The sequence below is a fragment of the Elgaria multicarinata genome, chromosome 2, assembly GCF_023053635.1.
Source record: "Elgaria multicarinata webbii isolate HBS135686 ecotype San Diego chromosome 2, rElgMul1.1.pri, whole genome shotgun sequence".
NCBI classification, from domain to species: domain Eukaryota; kingdom Metazoa; phylum Chordata; class Lepidosauria; order Squamata; family Anguidae; genus Elgaria; species Elgaria multicarinata.
This window is the reverse complement of record NC_086172.1, coordinates 81,559,878-81,577,548: the sequence shown is the minus strand read 5'-3', so window position 1 is coordinate 81,577,548 and position 17,671 is coordinate 81,559,878. Positions and strand designations below refer to the sequence as shown.

At 46.7% G+C, this 17,671-nt stretch overlaps 2 protein-coding genes across 2 annotated transcripts; one reads left to right on the top strand and one right to left on the bottom strand.

Moving 5' to 3' along the window:
- The first annotated feature begins 1,944 nt into the window (after nucleotides 1-1,944).
- Nucleotides 1,945-12,086, top strand: LOC134392567 (fascin-like). Its single transcript, XM_063116993.1, has 8 exons — nucleotides 1,945-2,250; nucleotides 3,387-3,636; nucleotides 4,530-4,583; nucleotides 5,509-5,790; nucleotides 7,151-7,269; nucleotides 9,633-9,786; nucleotides 11,207-11,380; nucleotides 11,887-12,086. The coding sequence occupies exons 1-8, from the start codon at nucleotides 1,945-1,947 to the stop codon at nucleotides 12,084-12,086; spliced, it is 1,539 nt and encodes a 512-aa protein (XP_062973063.1).
- A 241-nt stretch (nucleotides 12,087-12,327) lies between these two features.
- On the bottom strand, nucleotides 12,328-17,272 carry TMEM216 (transmembrane protein 216). Its single transcript, XM_063116996.1, has 5 exons — nucleotides 16,959-17,272; nucleotides 15,114-15,215; nucleotides 14,647-14,739; nucleotides 13,699-13,900; nucleotides 12,328-12,956 (listed from the first exon to the last, which is right to left on the bottom strand). Exons 1-5 carry the CDS (start codon nucleotides 16,969-16,971, stop codon nucleotides 12,941-12,943), a joined length of 426 nt encoding a protein of 141 aa, XP_062973066.1. The 5' UTR covers nucleotides 16,972-17,272; the 3' UTR covers nucleotides 12,328-12,940.
- Between the last annotated feature and the right edge of the window lie 399 nt (nucleotides 17,273-17,671).

Sequence of the window (17,671 nt, the reverse complement as noted above, 5' to 3'; positions counted from 1 at the left end):
ATGCTGAACACTTGAAAATATGGTGAAATGCAATGCATTTACTGTTTCCACTCAAAAACAATGGTACTCTTATCCAGTGCATTCTTCCTTCTTTTCCCTTTGGCTTCTTGAGATAAACCTGCCTAAACAGTTTGGCTTCCTGTTATCTACCTAAATAGTTAACATTTGGGTGTTAAACTGGTGGTCCCAAGAATAAAAGGTTGCAAGGAAAGTATTACATTCTTCGTTGTGGTTACTTGGCTACCTCCCTCCACCCTCATTTCATTGAGGTGGGTAGGCAACCTGGTGCCCTCCAGATGTTTTGGACTGCAACTCCTTTAATCTCTGACCATTGACTGTTGGCTGGTGCTAACGGGAGTTGTAGTCCAAAACATTTCTTAAGTTGGGTTAATTATTCTTTGAATAGGCTGTCTTATTCGGCCTGGATAGTTAATGTGATAAAAGCTTGATGTCCCCCATTCTTTCAATACATGTTTATTGTATTCTAAACTGAGGGGTTTGGATGTTTTTTAAAGAATCTCTGGGTATCTTAAAACTCATTATGACACAAGGTTTCTTACTCCACATTAATTAATTGAATATGGTGGTGTAAGAACCCTCTGGTAGGAGGGGTTCCATAACCAGCATATTGTCCCGCTAGAAGTTTTCTCTGTAACAATGCTAGAGTAGAGGCTCAATGTTTGGAAGTGGTGTAGTTAGTTGTGGGGGAAACAAAATCTGTATCAAAGTTTCAGGAAGAGGACTTCTGCAACCCAACTGAATCCAAAACCAGGTGCTAAGCCTTCCCTTGGGGGAAAGCCTTGTTTGGATGGTATTCTAGAGATCCTCTAGTTTTTTGTAAAAGGGCATTGCCTGTGGTTGATAAGAGTATGGTTTCAGTGAACCTAGTACTGACATGATCAGAACGTAACTGGGAGATCCTTGGATGATTTGCAGTAACTTGGCAAGAATTTCTGACTTGCGCTTGCTTAATATGGCAGCCACAAATGCCCCCCTCTCCTCAATTGTACTGCTGAAATGAAGAACAATTGGGATTTAAGCAGGAGTGGATTTTTGTGTGGAAGGATTGTGACTCCCCACCTACCTCAATCCCATTCTGGTACTCAGAACAAATCCCTGTCAGGATCAGGCCCAGTCTCTGGTGTGGATCCTGAATCAGACTCGGAGGCTGAAGACGACGACCAGCTAACACAGGAAGTTGGGGAGGAAATTCTCCCAAGACTCTCCAGGAGCCAAGAAGTAATTTCCCTAGGAGCTTATCGAACTGGAAGCCCAGACTCAGATCATCTTCCCCTTTCTCCCCCTCCCTATGAACTCAGTCTTTGTCAGAAGGGGAGGAAACATCAGAAATGACAGATACCAGAGCCCACCGGAGGGTCAAACTGGTGGAGTGGAGAGGAGGTGGGAGGCACTCCGGTAGACTAGCTTCATGGCACAGTTTACAGCTTTAAAATCTCCCTGAAGGAGGGGTGCAGTAAAAGTCTGTCGGGCACAGCAGGAAACCATCCATTTAGTTGATAGGCTAATTAAGCTTAGAGGATAGCTCCTAGCATTCACGCTCCCTTCAGGTGTGAAAAGGTTTATGTTTACTGAATAAAACTTTTTGTCAATTGGACAGCAGATCTCATTGTCTCACATCTCAGCAGGAGGGCTTAGAATCATGGCAATTCCTGACTTCATAATTCTTTAATTCTAGGTGTATGTCTTGTTCTTTTTGTTGCATCCCAGGGTTCTAGTGACAAAGGAGAAGCTTGAAGTCTGCCCAGCCTTGTTCTACTACTTTCAGAATCTATCCCGGATTATAAACTTCTGTGGGTGGAGCTTCAGGCCAAGCGGGTGGATTTGCCTAGTTGCTAAGCGCCATTGTGATCTCAGGGGCCAGGATCCATCTCAAGTGGGCCCATCTGGCTTGTCTGAAAAACTGATGCTGTAGTCCTGCCCACCATGACAGTCTCACTAGAGTTTGGTCTTGTCAATGCAGCCAACCGGTACCTGACTGCCGAACCGTTCCGCTTCCAGGTGGCAGTCACAGGCAAGCAACTGAAGCCCCGCCAGGTGTGGGTACTGCAGTTTGTGTCCCCACATGGAGCTGGGGCAGCTGGCCCAGGAGAAGGGGCCGGCCAGAAACTTCACCTGATCAGTGCCCTGAAGCGCTACTTGGCGGCTGACACCAACGGCAAAGTCACCTGTGACCAGGACAAACCAGGGCCTCAGACCTTCTTCCTGCTCCATCAGTATCCAGATGGCAAGGTGCAGTCATTGGGGCGCATGCACAACCATCATATCCCAGGCTGCATATCCACAGCCTTGTTATTTCCAGTGTTCTCCGGTTGGATTTTTGCAAAAAGGGATTGGATTTGGGGGAAGAGGGCAAGAGATAAGTGTGAAGTTGTACAACTAGCATCCTGAGAACTGGTCCCCATTCTCCCAAATGTGGGCCTTCCTGTATAGCAGGGGTGGGGAAATGCACTCCTAGAAACCAAATCCGGCCCTCCTGAAGTCTCAATCTAGGCCTGAAGAGTTCCCTGTGTGGCCAAGCCCCTTTCCCTAAACTCTGCCCCTTTTTTCCCACTACCGATCAATTTGTGTATCCCTCCCCCCCCCCCGCCATTTTATAAGATTGAAATACCTCTCCAGATTAGTTACTAGCAGTAAGAGCCTTAAACTGAAATATGCTGTATTTTTGCCCCCACCCTCTTTGCCTCTGACCACACCCACCACTGGAACGCAGCTCTCCAGAGCGTCTTCAAAATGGAATTCAGCCCTTGGGCTGAAAGAAGTTCCCTACCCTTGCTTTATGGTTGCAATTGCAGAAGTGCTGAACTTGGGAACTAGTTTGTTGGAGCAGCAAGTAGGTCCTTTTCTCTGTTGACATGCTGGTATCTGGACTTGAAGTCCAGGTACAGTTTTCAGTGCTCTGTGTCTCATGCTGTAATGTACAACTGGGAGAAAGTCCCAAGTGTCCCAGTGTTGAGCATGTGCCTTTCCCCCTCTGGACAGCCCTGTGTTTTTTCTGGGAAAGTAGTCACATGGACCAAAACCAGTATGTGTCCTTGTTGGCTGAGGAAGTGGTGACCAATGCTCCGTGCTGATGAGGGTCGGGGTGGGTGGGATGCATTGGAACCACTCATCTGAGCCCCTATGGTAGAGGTGCCTGGATCTTAGCTCCCCCTGTCTCAGGTGAAACGACTGAATGGGTGTAGCATAACTGGAATGATGTGACCACCCATTGCAGTTCCAGAAACCACAAGGGTGTAGCCAATTCGTGTGGGGATATACCTGATCTGTTTTGATGCCTTCTTTATTCTTAATGAGAACATGCCCGCTCTCCCCATCTCAGGTGTTGTGGCTGACTGGACACCTTTTCCTCCCTCCCTTCCTGGCAGGTTTCTTTGCAGAACGAGCAGTCCAAGCGCTACCTGGGAGGGGCAGAGGAGAATGTCACCTGCTTTGCCCAGGCTGCCACTGAGACCGAAAAATGGACCCTTCACCTGGCAGTGCATCCCAATGTTGCAATGTACAGCCCCAACAGGAAGCGTTACGTGCGCTGCGACGAGAAAGCCGGGCTGCTGCGTTGCGATCGTGACTTGCCTTGGGGAGCTGAGTCAGTCATCACCGTCTACTATGACTTCAGAGGTGAGTGGAGGCATTTCCCCACTTTACTCTTTTCCCCTCGCACAGGGCTTCAGCGTGGTGGTTAAGGATTGTACGAATATCATCCAATATGCTACAAAACAAACACACAACAGAATGCTGGACTAAATGGGCCCTTGGTCTGATCCAGCATGGATGCTCTTATGTTCTTGTATTCTTAATTGGATGACTCACGAAATCTGGGCATGATGTGGTAGATAGGTAGAATTGGCTTAGAGACAACTCCCATTTTCTTTGAGTTTGAAATCAAATAGGCTAGGCAATGTCTCAAGAAGGAGCTGTAGCTCAGTCTGATAGAGCACCTGCTTTGCATGCAGAAGGTCCCAGGTTCGATCCTCAGCTTCTCCAGGTAGGGCGAGGAAAGGAATCCCACCTGAAACCCTGGAGAGCCGCTGCCACTGAGTGTCGACAATACCGGGCTAGATGGACCTATGGTCTGACTCAGTATAAGGCAGCTTCCTATGTTCATAAAAACCAGGTTGCAGAGAGCTTCGGCTATTGGGCGGTATAAAAATGTAATAAATAAATAAATAAATCTTTGAATGCCACCAAAAAAAAACCATGTGAGGAGCACCTGCAAAACTCCCAAATCCCACAGAAATGCATTGCGTATCACCCCGCTCTCAGATTCACACTTGTGTATGAGGATCTCTGGGCATTCGCAGATGGAGTAGGTGAGTGGATGGGATGGCTTGAGAAGGCCGAAGGTGTTCGAAGAGGGAGTCTCATGTTCAAAATGTTTGCGCAACGCCGCCTTATTTACAAGACTCTGTCCAGACAGCTGTCAGGCCACCCATCCAATCACCTTCTAAAATAGTCCTCTGTTTCTAATGTGTGAAAAAGTTAAGCTTGAGTCGTTTGCATCTCCTCAATAGGTCTGGAGTCAGAAGGCAATGCTGACAGAAGGCAATTTTCCCCATACATACCAGGTGAATTCAAATTCTGTTTACCCACGAAAGTCACTGTTGATGGCACCTATTGCAATTTTGAAGAGCATTCATTTAGCTTGCGTAACTGTGAGAGCTACTGCTAATTATCATATGCAGAACTTTCCGATAAAACCAAGTTGGATGCTAGCTAGTGAGGCTTCCATGTACAAATTCCCTTACCTCACTTTTTATTCGTTTTGTGGATTTCTGCTCCACGGGTCACCTGAAATCCACATTGGTGTGAGAGGCATCTGATACAGCTCCAGTTTGTAATCAATGCAGATGGGAATGCACATTTTCAATCCCGCTTCAGGCTGCATGTGCCTTGATGCATCCAATGGTATCTAGACTGGGGGCATATTGTCTAGCTCAAGTGGAGAAACAAGTGGCTCTCCCAGATGATGTTGGACTACAACTCCCATCACCCCCCCCACTATTGGCTATGCTGGCCAGAGCTGATTGGAGTTGTAGGCTAAAAAAAAACAAAAACCTAGAGTGCCACACATTCCCCACCCCTGGTCTAGCTATATCAAGAATCCACATATGTAAATCTCCAAGACAACAATTACATAAAATAGGATCTACAAGAAAATGGATGCGATGTTAGCACCAAAGCTGAATAAAATTAAGACACACGAAATTCAAGCAACACATTCAAATGATACAGAGATCTGTTACACAAACTTAAAAAGGACTGAGGAGATTGTGGGCTAGGGGAATACAATGGGAAAGGTCGCAGGCAAACAGGACTAGAATGCTGGACGTGGCTTGGTACTGCAGGGTGAACCTCTGCAGTCATTCTGCAGTGAAAGGAGTGTTGGCCATGATGCTTCTCTGTAAGCATTAATTTTGAAGACTTTTTTCCAGAAATGACCCTTCAAGCCCAGTCAACCTCTCATACTACCTCTCCTGCCTTTGTCTCCAGTGAAGAAGTATGGATTGAGTAATGGAGCTGGCAAAATGTTGGCTTCCAATGGTTCACTGGTGCCAGATGTCACCCCACAAACTTTGTACTCCCTGGAGGTGAGCGGTGGCTTGATTGCTCTACGGGACGATGAGGGAAAGTACTTGACTGGGCGAGAGGGTGGCATGAAAACAGTAAAGATGGACAAACCAGGACGGGATGAACTCTTCAGTGTAGAATCCAGCCCTGCCCAGGTCTCAATTCGCTCCTCTTCTACTAACAAGTTCATCTGCTGCAGGCCAGGTGAGTCGGGGAAAGCAGCTTGATCTAGGTTTGTATTGCATGTGCGGCGGTGACACCTCTGGCACTGATTTGCTGATCTGGTCAGAAGAGATGGAATATTCATGGCCATTCCACCTGCTCAGGAAGCAATGAGCAGATTCAGCCCAGACAAAGGATGGGGAAGTAGTTAGTTTGGCTGGAATGAAGTTCAGACAGGACTAGTCTGTTAGACAGGCTAAAGACAGGGTTTGAGAAGGTAGGGAAGCTAAGGTTCTGGGATCCCAGGGACAAGGACAGCTGCAGTTGAGTGCAAAATAGGCAGTGGAGTGAGATGCAGGAATCCCAAGGAAGGATGTGTGAAGAAAAGTGCACATGGAATAGAACTAAGAAGGAACTGATAAAAAGGGAAGTGTCTGAAGTAAAAGCACAGCCTTTATAATGGGGTGGAAGGGAGACAGAAGTGCAAAGGAGGTTGGCCAAAAGACAAGGTGGCTAACAGAAGTGGGACAAAGTAGGCAGTAAGCTGGAAAGCAAGTGCTCATGGAGGCAAGTGCTGGAGTCATAGAGTTGGAGAATGTGAGGTTAGAACAAAACCACACCAAGAGAGAACATGCTCTTTTTTTGGACTGGAAAGGGAGGGTTTGGGAAACCAGAGGTCAGGGAGTCAAGGGTATAGAAGGTTGCTAGGCCTAGATCCTGATGGACTTTCTACCAGTTGTGGCCTTTGTAGTCATCTAGCAATACTAAGGGGGTAATGAAAATCAAGAATTTCATATTAATTTCACATATTGATTTGGTCTAATGAGGCTGCAAGTTTCTAGTTATAGTAACAAGCCTGGGTTGGATCCAGACTTAGTCATACTTAGAGAAGACCCATTCAAATCAATGAGCCTTCAGGTAGTCATGGTCAGTTAGTTTGTGAAAGTAGCATGTGGAGGTCTCGCACATCCATACCCTGTGTTCTGCGTACCTCTCATAAGAGCTGGGCTATGGCTGCACTGTACTGGCCCTATTGGATGCTGGGAGCTGCATGTTAGGGGAACAAAGGCTAACAAATGAATAATGCAAGGCTATACGATGAGTACAGATCTCAACGAAGTTATGAATCCATGCTCATTTCTAACATTTTGCCCACTTAAACCACACTGGCTTTAAAACGAGTGCCATAAAGACAGGGCAATTGGGGTCTTCCTAACGGAGTCTGTAGCACTTGTTCCCATTTCCCATGTACCACCTTTCTATTGCAGTACACCCAAGTACTGGGTGGTAAATCTGACTTCAGCCAGCAAGGGACAGCAATGGCGCATGCAACAGTGGGGGTGGACTTCATTTCCTAGGCTGAAACCACCGTGAACATTTTGCTGCTTTGCTGTCTTGGCAGGTGCTGACCTCTACGCCAATGCCATGGCTGTAGGCAACACGGAGATCTGCCAGCTGCTATTTGATGACACCACAAAGAAAGTTTGCTTCCGTGGCCACGGTGGCACATACATGTCCTTGGTGAGTCTGTCAACATGTAGCAAAGAACGGCTTAAACGGGGCTGGATCAGCCGTTTCAATGGGTCTCCTAACCATGTGTTTACTCAGTAGGAGATCAGGGCAGACATTGACAAAATTCCTTCTCTTCCTTTTTTTGTTGCTAGGCACGGAACTAAGGACATGTTCTCATGATCAAATCACATACACTGCTATTCTCCATTCAGAGGAACAGCCTAGGTCAGCCGTCCCCAACTTGGTGCCCTCCCCAGATGTGTTTTGCCATTCAACACATCTGGGGTTGCACCAGGTTGAAGATGGCAGGCTTACGTGAAGAAAACCACAGATTTAAATTGCAATTTTAGGTTGCATTAATGGAAATATCATTTCTAAATCACGGGAAGTAGTAATAGTTCCATTCTACTCTGAGCTGGCCAGACCTCACCTCGAATACTGTGTTTAGTACTAGACACTACACTCTAAAACGGATTCAGATAAATTGGAACAAGTTCAGAGAAGGGCAACAAAGATGATCAGGAGACTGCATACTAAGTCTTACAAGGAAAGATCAAAACTGAGCTTAGCTGTGAGAAGAGGAGAATGAGAAAGGATATGATAGCACTTTTCAAGTACCTAAAGAGTTGCCCCTACAACCACAACCTGTTCTCTATTATCCAAGCCTATAGGAAATGAAATAACGGGCTTAAGTTACAGGAAAGCAGATTTCAGTTGAACATCAGGAAAAATGTCAGAGCAGTCAAACAATGCAACCAAATGCCTGGGAAGGTGGTGGGCTCTCCATCACTGGAAGTATTCAGACTGGACAGTAATTGGTCAGGGATACTTTCAACGGAATCCCTCCACTGAGCAGGGGGTTGGACCCGGTGGCCTAAATGGCTCTTCCCAGTTCTAGGATGTTTGTTTCTTTACATCAGCCTTAGGACTGTTCACATGAATGCTTGGATGCATACAGTAAGTGGCAAGATTGTGCTCACTGACACCTGGAATTCCATTTCTATGTGAGCAAGGAGATGGTGAACTACAATCTGAACACTTGTCTGTGGTAATTCTGGAGTATTCACAAAACCTGTCTCCATGTCCAAAGCAACAGCCAAAGTTGTCCTAATAGAACACATCAGTGGTTCACCAAAATCCATCCTGAGAGAGGAGAGCCAGCTGCCTTGAGTGTATCTTCTTAAACAGGAAAAAAAAGTCAGGATACCAATGTGTGATTGATACAGCAAGAAGGGAACTGGTAACAGTAAATCCCCCCAGTTCCTGAATTGTTTCTCTATGTTAATCTTAGTAAGGGCTCTCTCAACCTTTTCCCAGGATGCTTCTGTTTGCTGTAAAGAAGAGAAGATACTTCCTGTCTAGAAAGCAAAGCAAGGGGGTGATATACCCAATCCTCCTTGCTGCAGAAAAAGTGGGAAATGTGTTTCTGTACATAAAACGCGTGTGGACAGTGCAGCACAACTTCCTGAGCAACTTCTTCAGAAAAAGATAACTACTAAGGGCTGTTTGAGGACAGCTTTTTTAAATGTCTGCAGTCCTGTATGAACTTAGCTGGGAGTAACCCTCCTTGAACAAAGTGGGGACTTACTTCTGAGCAAATATGTATAAAGTTGCACTGTAAGAGTTGAAGGCAGCCCGAGAGATGCATCGCTGCTCATGGTGGCCACACTTACACAAATTAGGCTTTTGGTCAGTTTTACAGGATGAATCTGGTCCTCCAGGGCTGCCCTCCCGAAGCTTAGTTACTGGCAGCAAGAACTTTAAGCTAACATATCCTGATACTTTCTTTGTATTTTGGCCCTGCCTCTTTTGCCTTTAGTCCCACCCAGCACTGGAATGCAGCTCCCGAGAACTTCCCCACTATGGAGTTCAGCCATTGGGTTGAATGAGGTTTTGTACCCGTCTGTAGTGTAGTGCTTCAAAACCTGTTTATCTAGAGATGGTAGCTGGACCAAATAAATGGGAAACAATGGCACTAATGTATTGGCTTCAACTATCTTAAAAATCATTGCCTGGCTTCAGTCGGAGGTTGGGCCACAGTTCACCCAAACACAGCTTGAAATGAGCAATCAGCATTTTCAGTCCAATCTTCCATTCTTGGTGGTGCCAGTAATCCCCTCCTTGGCATTGGGGATATTGTCCACCAGAGCAGCATCTGCCTGTTGTATCTCCTCTAGAGTGGCTTATGTAGTGTTATATTCTGTGTTGTGTCATCCACCACAATGGTATATTTTCTGAGCCCTGATGCATGACCAAACACCCAGTACTGAAAGTTAAACATATACTTTAGGATTAGGATGCTAGCAGGAGGTTTCTGCCATTCATGGCAAGGTAGGAGTCCTTTCTAGCTAATATGTTCCCTCTTTTTACAGGGTCCTAATGACTGTATCATCAGCAGCACCAAACAGGACAAGAATGTATGGTTTGACCTCCTGTATCAGGACCAGAAGGTGTTGCTTCGCATAGCAGACAAATATGTGTCCATGAGGCCCAATGGACAGCTCCTGGCAATTCCCAAAGCAGCAGGTACAAGTTGATAGAAAGCTTCTCTTACAAGCACAGGGCATTGGTGTGAACAAGCAAGCATGACTGTGTTGGGGGGCGGGGGAGCTGTGAATTTCCCTTGCCAGCTGTGAATTAACTTTAGATAGTTGTGGGGATATGAAATGGGTTTGTCAGCCTTAGTAAAACTAAGAAGAAACTAAGGTTCACTTCCCTCTTGAAAGCCATCATGTCAAAAGGTTTATAGATGGGCACATCCGGGTTCCCAGGATTTAAAAATGTAACATGAAAGGCAGCCCCAAGACCTTCCCATGTGGGGCCAGCCCAAGTTGTTTGCTGTCTGAGGTGAAGGAGAAAATGGTGCATGACCCCCCGTCCATGTACAGAAACCAACCAGACCGGTAGTTGAATCATGCTTCAATGCTGGCTGCCTCTTCAGCACTTGAGGCCAGCAGGCCAGCATGTGGGGTGCAGGGCAGGCTGTGGGGTGCACTTACAACTCCGTCCTCCAGCACCTCACTGCCACTCCCCATCCCCCATGATCTGCCACACACTGTCTCATGGTAGGGCTGGCCCTGTTTCTGGGTCATGACTTTGGAGAGATCTCATGAGCTCAACAATCAGGGGCTTCTTCTTTGCCACCAGTAAGCAGAAGACACAGAACACTCCTCTTGTGGGATGGGACAAGCATTGTTTGTTTAGGTTTCTAGCAGTCTCTTCCTTAGCCTTTGGAAAAGCTAATGTGGTTCATAATTTGCAGCATAATGAGTGTAGCTGAAATAAATTTAAGGCACACTAAAGCTCTGTCCCTCTGTTGGTATAACCCTGCCCACAGAAGCCTTCACGTGAAATAGGGTTAACATTGCTTTTGTCATATGATTTGTGGGACAGCTACTGGAAACACCCACTGCTCAAGATGCTGCCCCTACTTATTGTATGTAGAGGCATACAAATGCAGGGACCAAATGCAGTAAATAATGAGGAAAAACAGGGCAAGAGGCAATTTCTTAACATTAAATCCGACACTGTGCTAGTAGAAGGACACACGGGGGAATCAGCCCTTCTTGGTTCCACTGACGTAAGCTGTTCCATCAGCAGAATTGCACTACTAGATCTAACCCATAGTATCTAAAGTCCAAGCCATTATAGGCTTTCCAGGCCAAAACCAGCATCTTGAATTGTGCTATGAAGACTATAGGGAGTCATTGTAATATATGCCCAGTGACCTACCCTGTTAGGGTGCTCATTCTGGCTTCTCCTTGTGGGGAGATAACATCTCTTTCTCACTCAATCTCCTGACTTTCCCTGGAGAAATGCTTCTATCCTGTGAGCAAAAAAGGAGGGTTGGTGAGACACTTCTGAGCTCTCCTTGAAAGCTGGCTCAGATTTACTCTTTCCTGTAGACTTGGCTGAACCTTCTAAGAGTTTTCCCTTGTACCTGCAGGTAAAAGTGAAGATTTTCTGCTGCTGCTGGTGAATAGGCCTCTGCTGGTCCTGCACAGTGACGCCGGCTATGTGGGGCTGTGCTCTGACCTGAGGCGGTTGGAAGGGAACTGCGTCAGCTATGTTGCCAGCAGCCTGTCGCTCACTGAGGAAGGCTACTACAATTTCCAAGTGGGTTAGTATACCTTAGACTGAACAAAGTCATTTACAAAAAAAAGGGGATTCGCTGAAGATCTGTGTTACAAGGGAGACATGACATACTCACATAAATCATAGCCAACATTAAAGGGTTTTTAGAAAAGGATACTCTACTTTATAGCTGTAGGACATCAAGGACTAAATCAGGCAGAGGAGAGCACCACCACCACTATTTCCCCTTTAAATCAAATTACTCCCCTATTTGTTTTGCTCCATGGCACATGGACACTAGCCTCATAGGCCCAGTTAAAGATAAACTACTGTTCAGGTCTTCCTTTCCATGCTCTTCTTTTATGCAGCTCCACTGGCCTTTTCCACCTAAATTATAATTTGGGAATAACACATACCATGAGTAGCACAGCCTAATTATCTGACATTCCTTTAATTCAGTGAATACCTTGAAAGTCAGGGAAATCCAAAAGCTAGGCTTGTCTTCCCTGACCCTCTCATTTCCTTCCACTAACTCTGATGCTTAACCTGCAGGTAGCAAGTATTGGACCCTGGAAAAAGATGGGCAAGTCCTGCTAACCACTGACCACCCCAGTAATTTCACCATCCAATTTGCATCCTCGAGTTGTCTTATAATCAGAGCATCCAACAACAAGTTTTTTGTGGCTGAACAAGGAGGCAGGTTCTGGGCTGGGGCTTCGGACCCATCTAGTGCGACACTGTTCCACTACTGAGGGCTTCTAACCCTGCTATCTCCAACAATAAACTTCTGCTCTGTGGGATCACTTAATGCCGCCTATTACTACTGCTGCCCAATTTGCCCTTGAGCTCCCTGCTGAATCCTTTTGTGCAGTTAGATGATTTTATCTTTCTTAGCATATATGCATCTTTCATAGGCTGGGTAGGGCTTATTTCTGAAAGCACTACAGTCTTCTGCACTGCTAGCTAATTAGAAGTTCCACATGGCTACAGTAGTTGAAAAATAAATATTTATTCCAAGGATACAGTAGAAAACCAAGTATCACAAATTTCCAAAACACACAACCACAACACTGTGTCAGGGCAGGGGCACAAGGCCTCCTGCCCTCATCCCCACTCCCTTTCAGGGATAGGGCTTAGGAGGTAACAGCTAGTTAGGTAGGGTCAGACAAAGATGGTCTACCAAGAGTCACTGCACACATTGCTAGAGACTTGAGTCCACGTCAGAATGCAACACTCTGTGGAATCTGAAGGACACAGCTGCTGCAGGCAAAATCTACTGATTAGGTCCACATTTTTCTGACTTGCAAGCGTCAACTTTCCAAGCTGCGATGCTGGAAAAGATCAACCATCATCCTCTAGAAGGAATACAAGGGTGATGGTGGGGATGTGCTGGGGCATTTTTGGGCCTGTTAGCTCATGATTGGAAACACTGCTGATGGCCCTCCACGTGAATGTATCTGAAGCAAAGAGTGTGGCTGAATCTTCTTTCAGCTTGCCCACAGAACTGGACCCCAAACCTCATCTTAGCCCAGCTATGGAAATGGAGGGTTCATGCAGCCTCTCTCTCTCGTATGTGAAGAGCACACAGTTCCACCCAGGCAGATTCTCAGTATGAGTCCAGACTGCAGAAAATAAAAGATATATGGTGAAGATATTAGCAATGGTGAGCCCAAATACCTTACTCAAGGCAGGCAGTAAGAAACTGAATCTCAATTCTACCAACCCTCTGCTTGAGGAAACAAACCCAGAGCCACAACAAATATATGAAAACTCATCTGGTGCCAGAGAGGTATGCAGATACCATTTTGAAGAACATACAGAGAAACAGTAGCCCAGCATGCATACAACAAAGCTAGGCATAATGCTTGGAAGTCTTTAGACTTTATTCTCTGTGTTAGATACTGCAGACTGTTTCACATTCCCATCATTACTTCAAGGAGAAAGGCTGTAGCTCACTGGCAAGAGTGCTTGCTTTGTATGCAAAAGGTCCCAGGTTTGATCATTGGCAACCCCAGGAAGGGTTAGCAAAACCTCTGTCTCAAACTTGGAGAGCTGTGGCCAATCTGGCATTTTATAAGGCAGTGTCCTCTGTCCCTTTCTACTCTTGCTTCCTCAGCACCATAACATTGGTCACTCATTGCCTCAGCCTTTTCTCCTTAGTTCCACATACTAAATAACCTAATCCTTGCATAATTTTGAGGAACACTGCCTCTCCTAGAACGTGAGTACTGGAAATATCGATTTTTCTAATGCTTCTCAGAATCATGGGGAAAGGAAGCCAGCCACTGTCTTTAAAAACACAACTCCAATGCACACACAAAAAGTATTTTCCTAAAATACCCAAAAGATATCCAAGGAAAGTACCTGGAGAAGGCGGCCAGGGTGAGGATACCCAGCAACAGCTCAACTGCATAGAAGAGAAGCAGGATAGCATTGAGGATCGCCTCGAGACGCAGCGCATAGGTCTGCAATAGCAGATAATAGGCTGCCATCACCGCTGCTGGGAAGGTTAGTGCCAGGCTGATGGCAAGTGGCACTTTCCGTTGACAGAGGTTCCCTTTTGAGCCTGCCATACACACAATGGGACAAGTGAAACACATTCAGCAAGAAAGGCACAATACTGAAGGGTTTGAGGACAGGATATGACATGATCTATTTGTCAGGGGTAATCCTAGCTAAGATCAAGGAATGGGATGCTGCATTGTAGAAATTCACATACTATGACTTCCCCCTTAGTCCCAGGTAAGGAGGTATAGCTAGACTGGATGGATCTCATATTTGCATCCCATTTCACCTAGTGCTATCTTGGCTCAAACCTTTTTCTAAATTAAGAAGTATAACACAAACACTTTCCAGGTGGGGCAGGCCTGGGGGCATCATCCTCTTCCATTTTATCTAGAGCAGGGGAGGACAAGTTGTGGTCCTCCAGAACTTTTGGCCTACAACTTTTATGACCCTTCACTACTGACTATGGTAGCTAGGGCTGATGGGACTTGTAGATCAAAACATCTGGAAGGCCATAAGTTGCTCACCCCAGATCTAGAGGGATCCCTTCCAGCTGAGTGGGAAGGCTAAAGAGGCCTTGAAATGATACTGTCAGCAGCAATCACATTTACAGTCTACTCCACAGTGCTACTCAGACCCCTACATATACATTGCTGTAGGAGAGGTAGACTTTATCTATTGATTGCTTGGTGTACTACATAAGGTGGTGGAAGCAGCTTATCAGTGAAGTGTCATCAGACACCCGTAGTTAAATGATAAATGAATAATGTGCTCCTCAGGAGGCATTATTCGTTCTTCGATACTCACCAAAAAATATCCTGGTGACTTCAATCCCAAGGTAGAGGAAAAGCATAACTAGGTCCAAAGCCAGATTGGCAGAGGGATAGGGCAACAGGAGTCCTAGGGAGGTAGACAAATGGCCACGTCTATCAAGAGAAAAACAAAACCGGGTGCCTCTCCCACCTACTATGATCCTTGAAAAAGGAAGAGTGGTTGATGCTGATTAACATCTAATGCAGCAGTTAAGATTCACAACAATGGTTCTGCAAAAGCCTTCAATCCTTAAGCAATCAGTGACTAAGGCTGAGAATGAATCAGGAAATATACCATTCACCCTGTTCTACTTTTCAGCTTCTTCAGGTGAGCTTTACAGGATGTATAACAGCCCCCCTCAAAAAAAACCCACAAAACACCCAACCCTTTCTGCAGAGAGGGAATCCAGACATTCCCCATACATCCCCCTCCCCTATCCTAGACCTGTAGCCAAGACTCACCTTTATAAACAAATATGAAGATCTCCAGCAAGAAATATGTGGCATAATACCAGCCATTGAGGAACAGCAGAATTTCCAGAGGGGTAGAGGAGAGCTGGCGATCTAAGAAGTGAAACCAGAACATTAATATATGGGAGTGTTTTCTTTGTTCTACCCTCATCTTCTCTCAAAGAACAACAGAGCAAACTTTCCAGGGGTGCTATATTAATAAAAAGTCACAGTTTTGAACACTGAGAACCCAGTGGCAGTAAACCAATCTCTATTTAGTTCTGAACTGAGCCAACAACAACAAAAAACATGTTTAAAATGAAGCCTAACTTAAGGATGTCCATGTGGAAACCAAGGCTCCCTGAGGTGACAGATGTTGCTAGATGAAGCATAAGAGCTTTTCGTGACCATTGCCAGCTAAAATTTGTATGTGCCAGGCAACAGCACAGAATACAAGTCTCGCTTATGCAAATAGACTCCTTAGCACATGATGTGGAACTTGCTACAGACAATCCCTCTCTTTTTGTATTTCCCCACACTCAAGGTCACATTCTTCGATTCCACGCTAATTTAGATTTCAAGATCACTATCAGAAACAAAGATTAAAATCCCCATGCCACCAGTAAAAACTAACTGAAAGTGTGCAAAAATCCAGTCTTTTGCCATCCTGACAGTGTCACTAGGAGATGGTTACAGAAGCAGTGTAGTTAGGCCTGATCTTGGGCCTGAAGTCCAGAGCCCAGCTTCCCCCATCCCCACCCCAAATTACCACCCAGAGTGGTAGGTGATCAGGGCAAGAAAAACAATCTCCTTTTCATCCCTACAGTCATGAACATGCTATGATTTAAGTCATTTTAAAGTGGAAAACTCCATATGTGCCATATTTTTTTCATTAATCAGGTTGGAAACTTTTCTTTTCTTATTTTGCTCTATCAGAAATACAGAACATAAGTGCCATGCTGGATCAGACCAAGGGTCCATTTAGTCCAGCACTCTGTTCACACAGTGGCTAACCAGCCATCGGCCAGGGACCAACAAGGTAGGACATGGTGCAACAGTGCCCACCCAGCAACTGGTGCACACCTCTATTATGTCTCCCCTTAACCTCCTTTTTTCCAAGCTAAACAATCCCAGTTTATGCAACCGTCCCTCATAGGGGAGATGCTCCAGCCCTTTAATCATTTTAGTTGCCCTTTTCTGGATTTTCCCAGCTCTGTAATATTCTTTTTTAGGCATGGTGACCAGAACTATACACAGTATTCTAAGTATGGTCACACCATCGATTTGTATAAAGGCAGTTGCAAAGCATGGAATGGTGACTGGAAATGAAGAGAAGCGTTGTGTGCTTCACATCTTCAGTAATACACATGGCAGTCTAAAGCTCCCCCCTCCCAACCCCACTGCATAAAGCCATTAAGCCCAGGATCTAGAATGACCTAGCTGCTGCAACACTGGGTTAAAGGGAAGGGGGGATCAGCATGAAGCGGTCTTGAGCCTACCAACCCCTGACGCTATGACTAAGTGCGGGGTCTTCACGCTAGCTAAGGCCTCGACAGGAGAACTGCACCACCAGCCTCTCAGCAATGCCTCTTGCACTCCTTTCGCCGGGGCAGCGCTTGGCGCGATGGGGCCAGATGTCTGCAGCCGCCTCCAGCGGCACCCGGCGCCTGCTCTTGCTCCTCGTTCAGGCTGCCCCAGAGGTGGGGTAGTGGACGCTGGGGGCGGGAGGGGGAGAGGAGGAGTCCAGCCTTCTGGGAGGAAGCCTGGCGGAGCTGACCGACCGCATTTCACGACGTTCAGTTCGGCCACAGTGCCGGGAGCCACCGGGGCCCCGTCACACTCCCGAGTCCCACTTACTCCGAGGCGCCATCTTCCATCTCCATGGACACCGCTACGCAGGAAACCCACTTCCGGCAGCGCTCACGAAACGGAAGTCAGGACGGTACCGCCTCACACCCGTAGAGGTAGGGAGAAGGTTTTCTGGCCCCATGGGGCCCTCCACCGCGCATAGCCGAAACTTTCGACATCTGACCGAAACAGACGGGAGAGTGGAGCCGCGCTGTCCTTGGCGTCTTTATGCTGAACGCCTTAGTAGAACGACAGAGTGGCAAAAAGCTCCACGGGAGACCACAAGGGACAGTCGCGGCGGGCCTGCGCCCTCCTGAGGCAGAGGCCCAGGCCGGAAAGCTGAGGCCGGAAGGCATCGCCCCGCCCCTACGGCAACCATTAGCCCCGCCCCTTCTCACGCCAGGTGAGCTGTGAGGAGGACAGGGAAGAATAAGCGCAGGCGCTTCGCTCCCGCGCCCATAAGAAACAACAAAACACTCGCTTCCGATGCCCGGGATGCCCCTTGGGCTTCTTACGGGCAAGCGTCGTCCCGTGTTGCAACCTCAGTTTCGGGCCAAAGGCCTTGCTTTTCCACCCTGTGACCTCTCCCGCACCTTTCTCCTTATATGTAAACCGCCCAGAGAGCTTCGGCTATGGGGCGGTATACAACTGTAACAAATAATATGACTGCGGTACTTTTCGTTGTAGAGCCTCAGCGAAGGGTTTTGCTGAGCAGCTCCCCA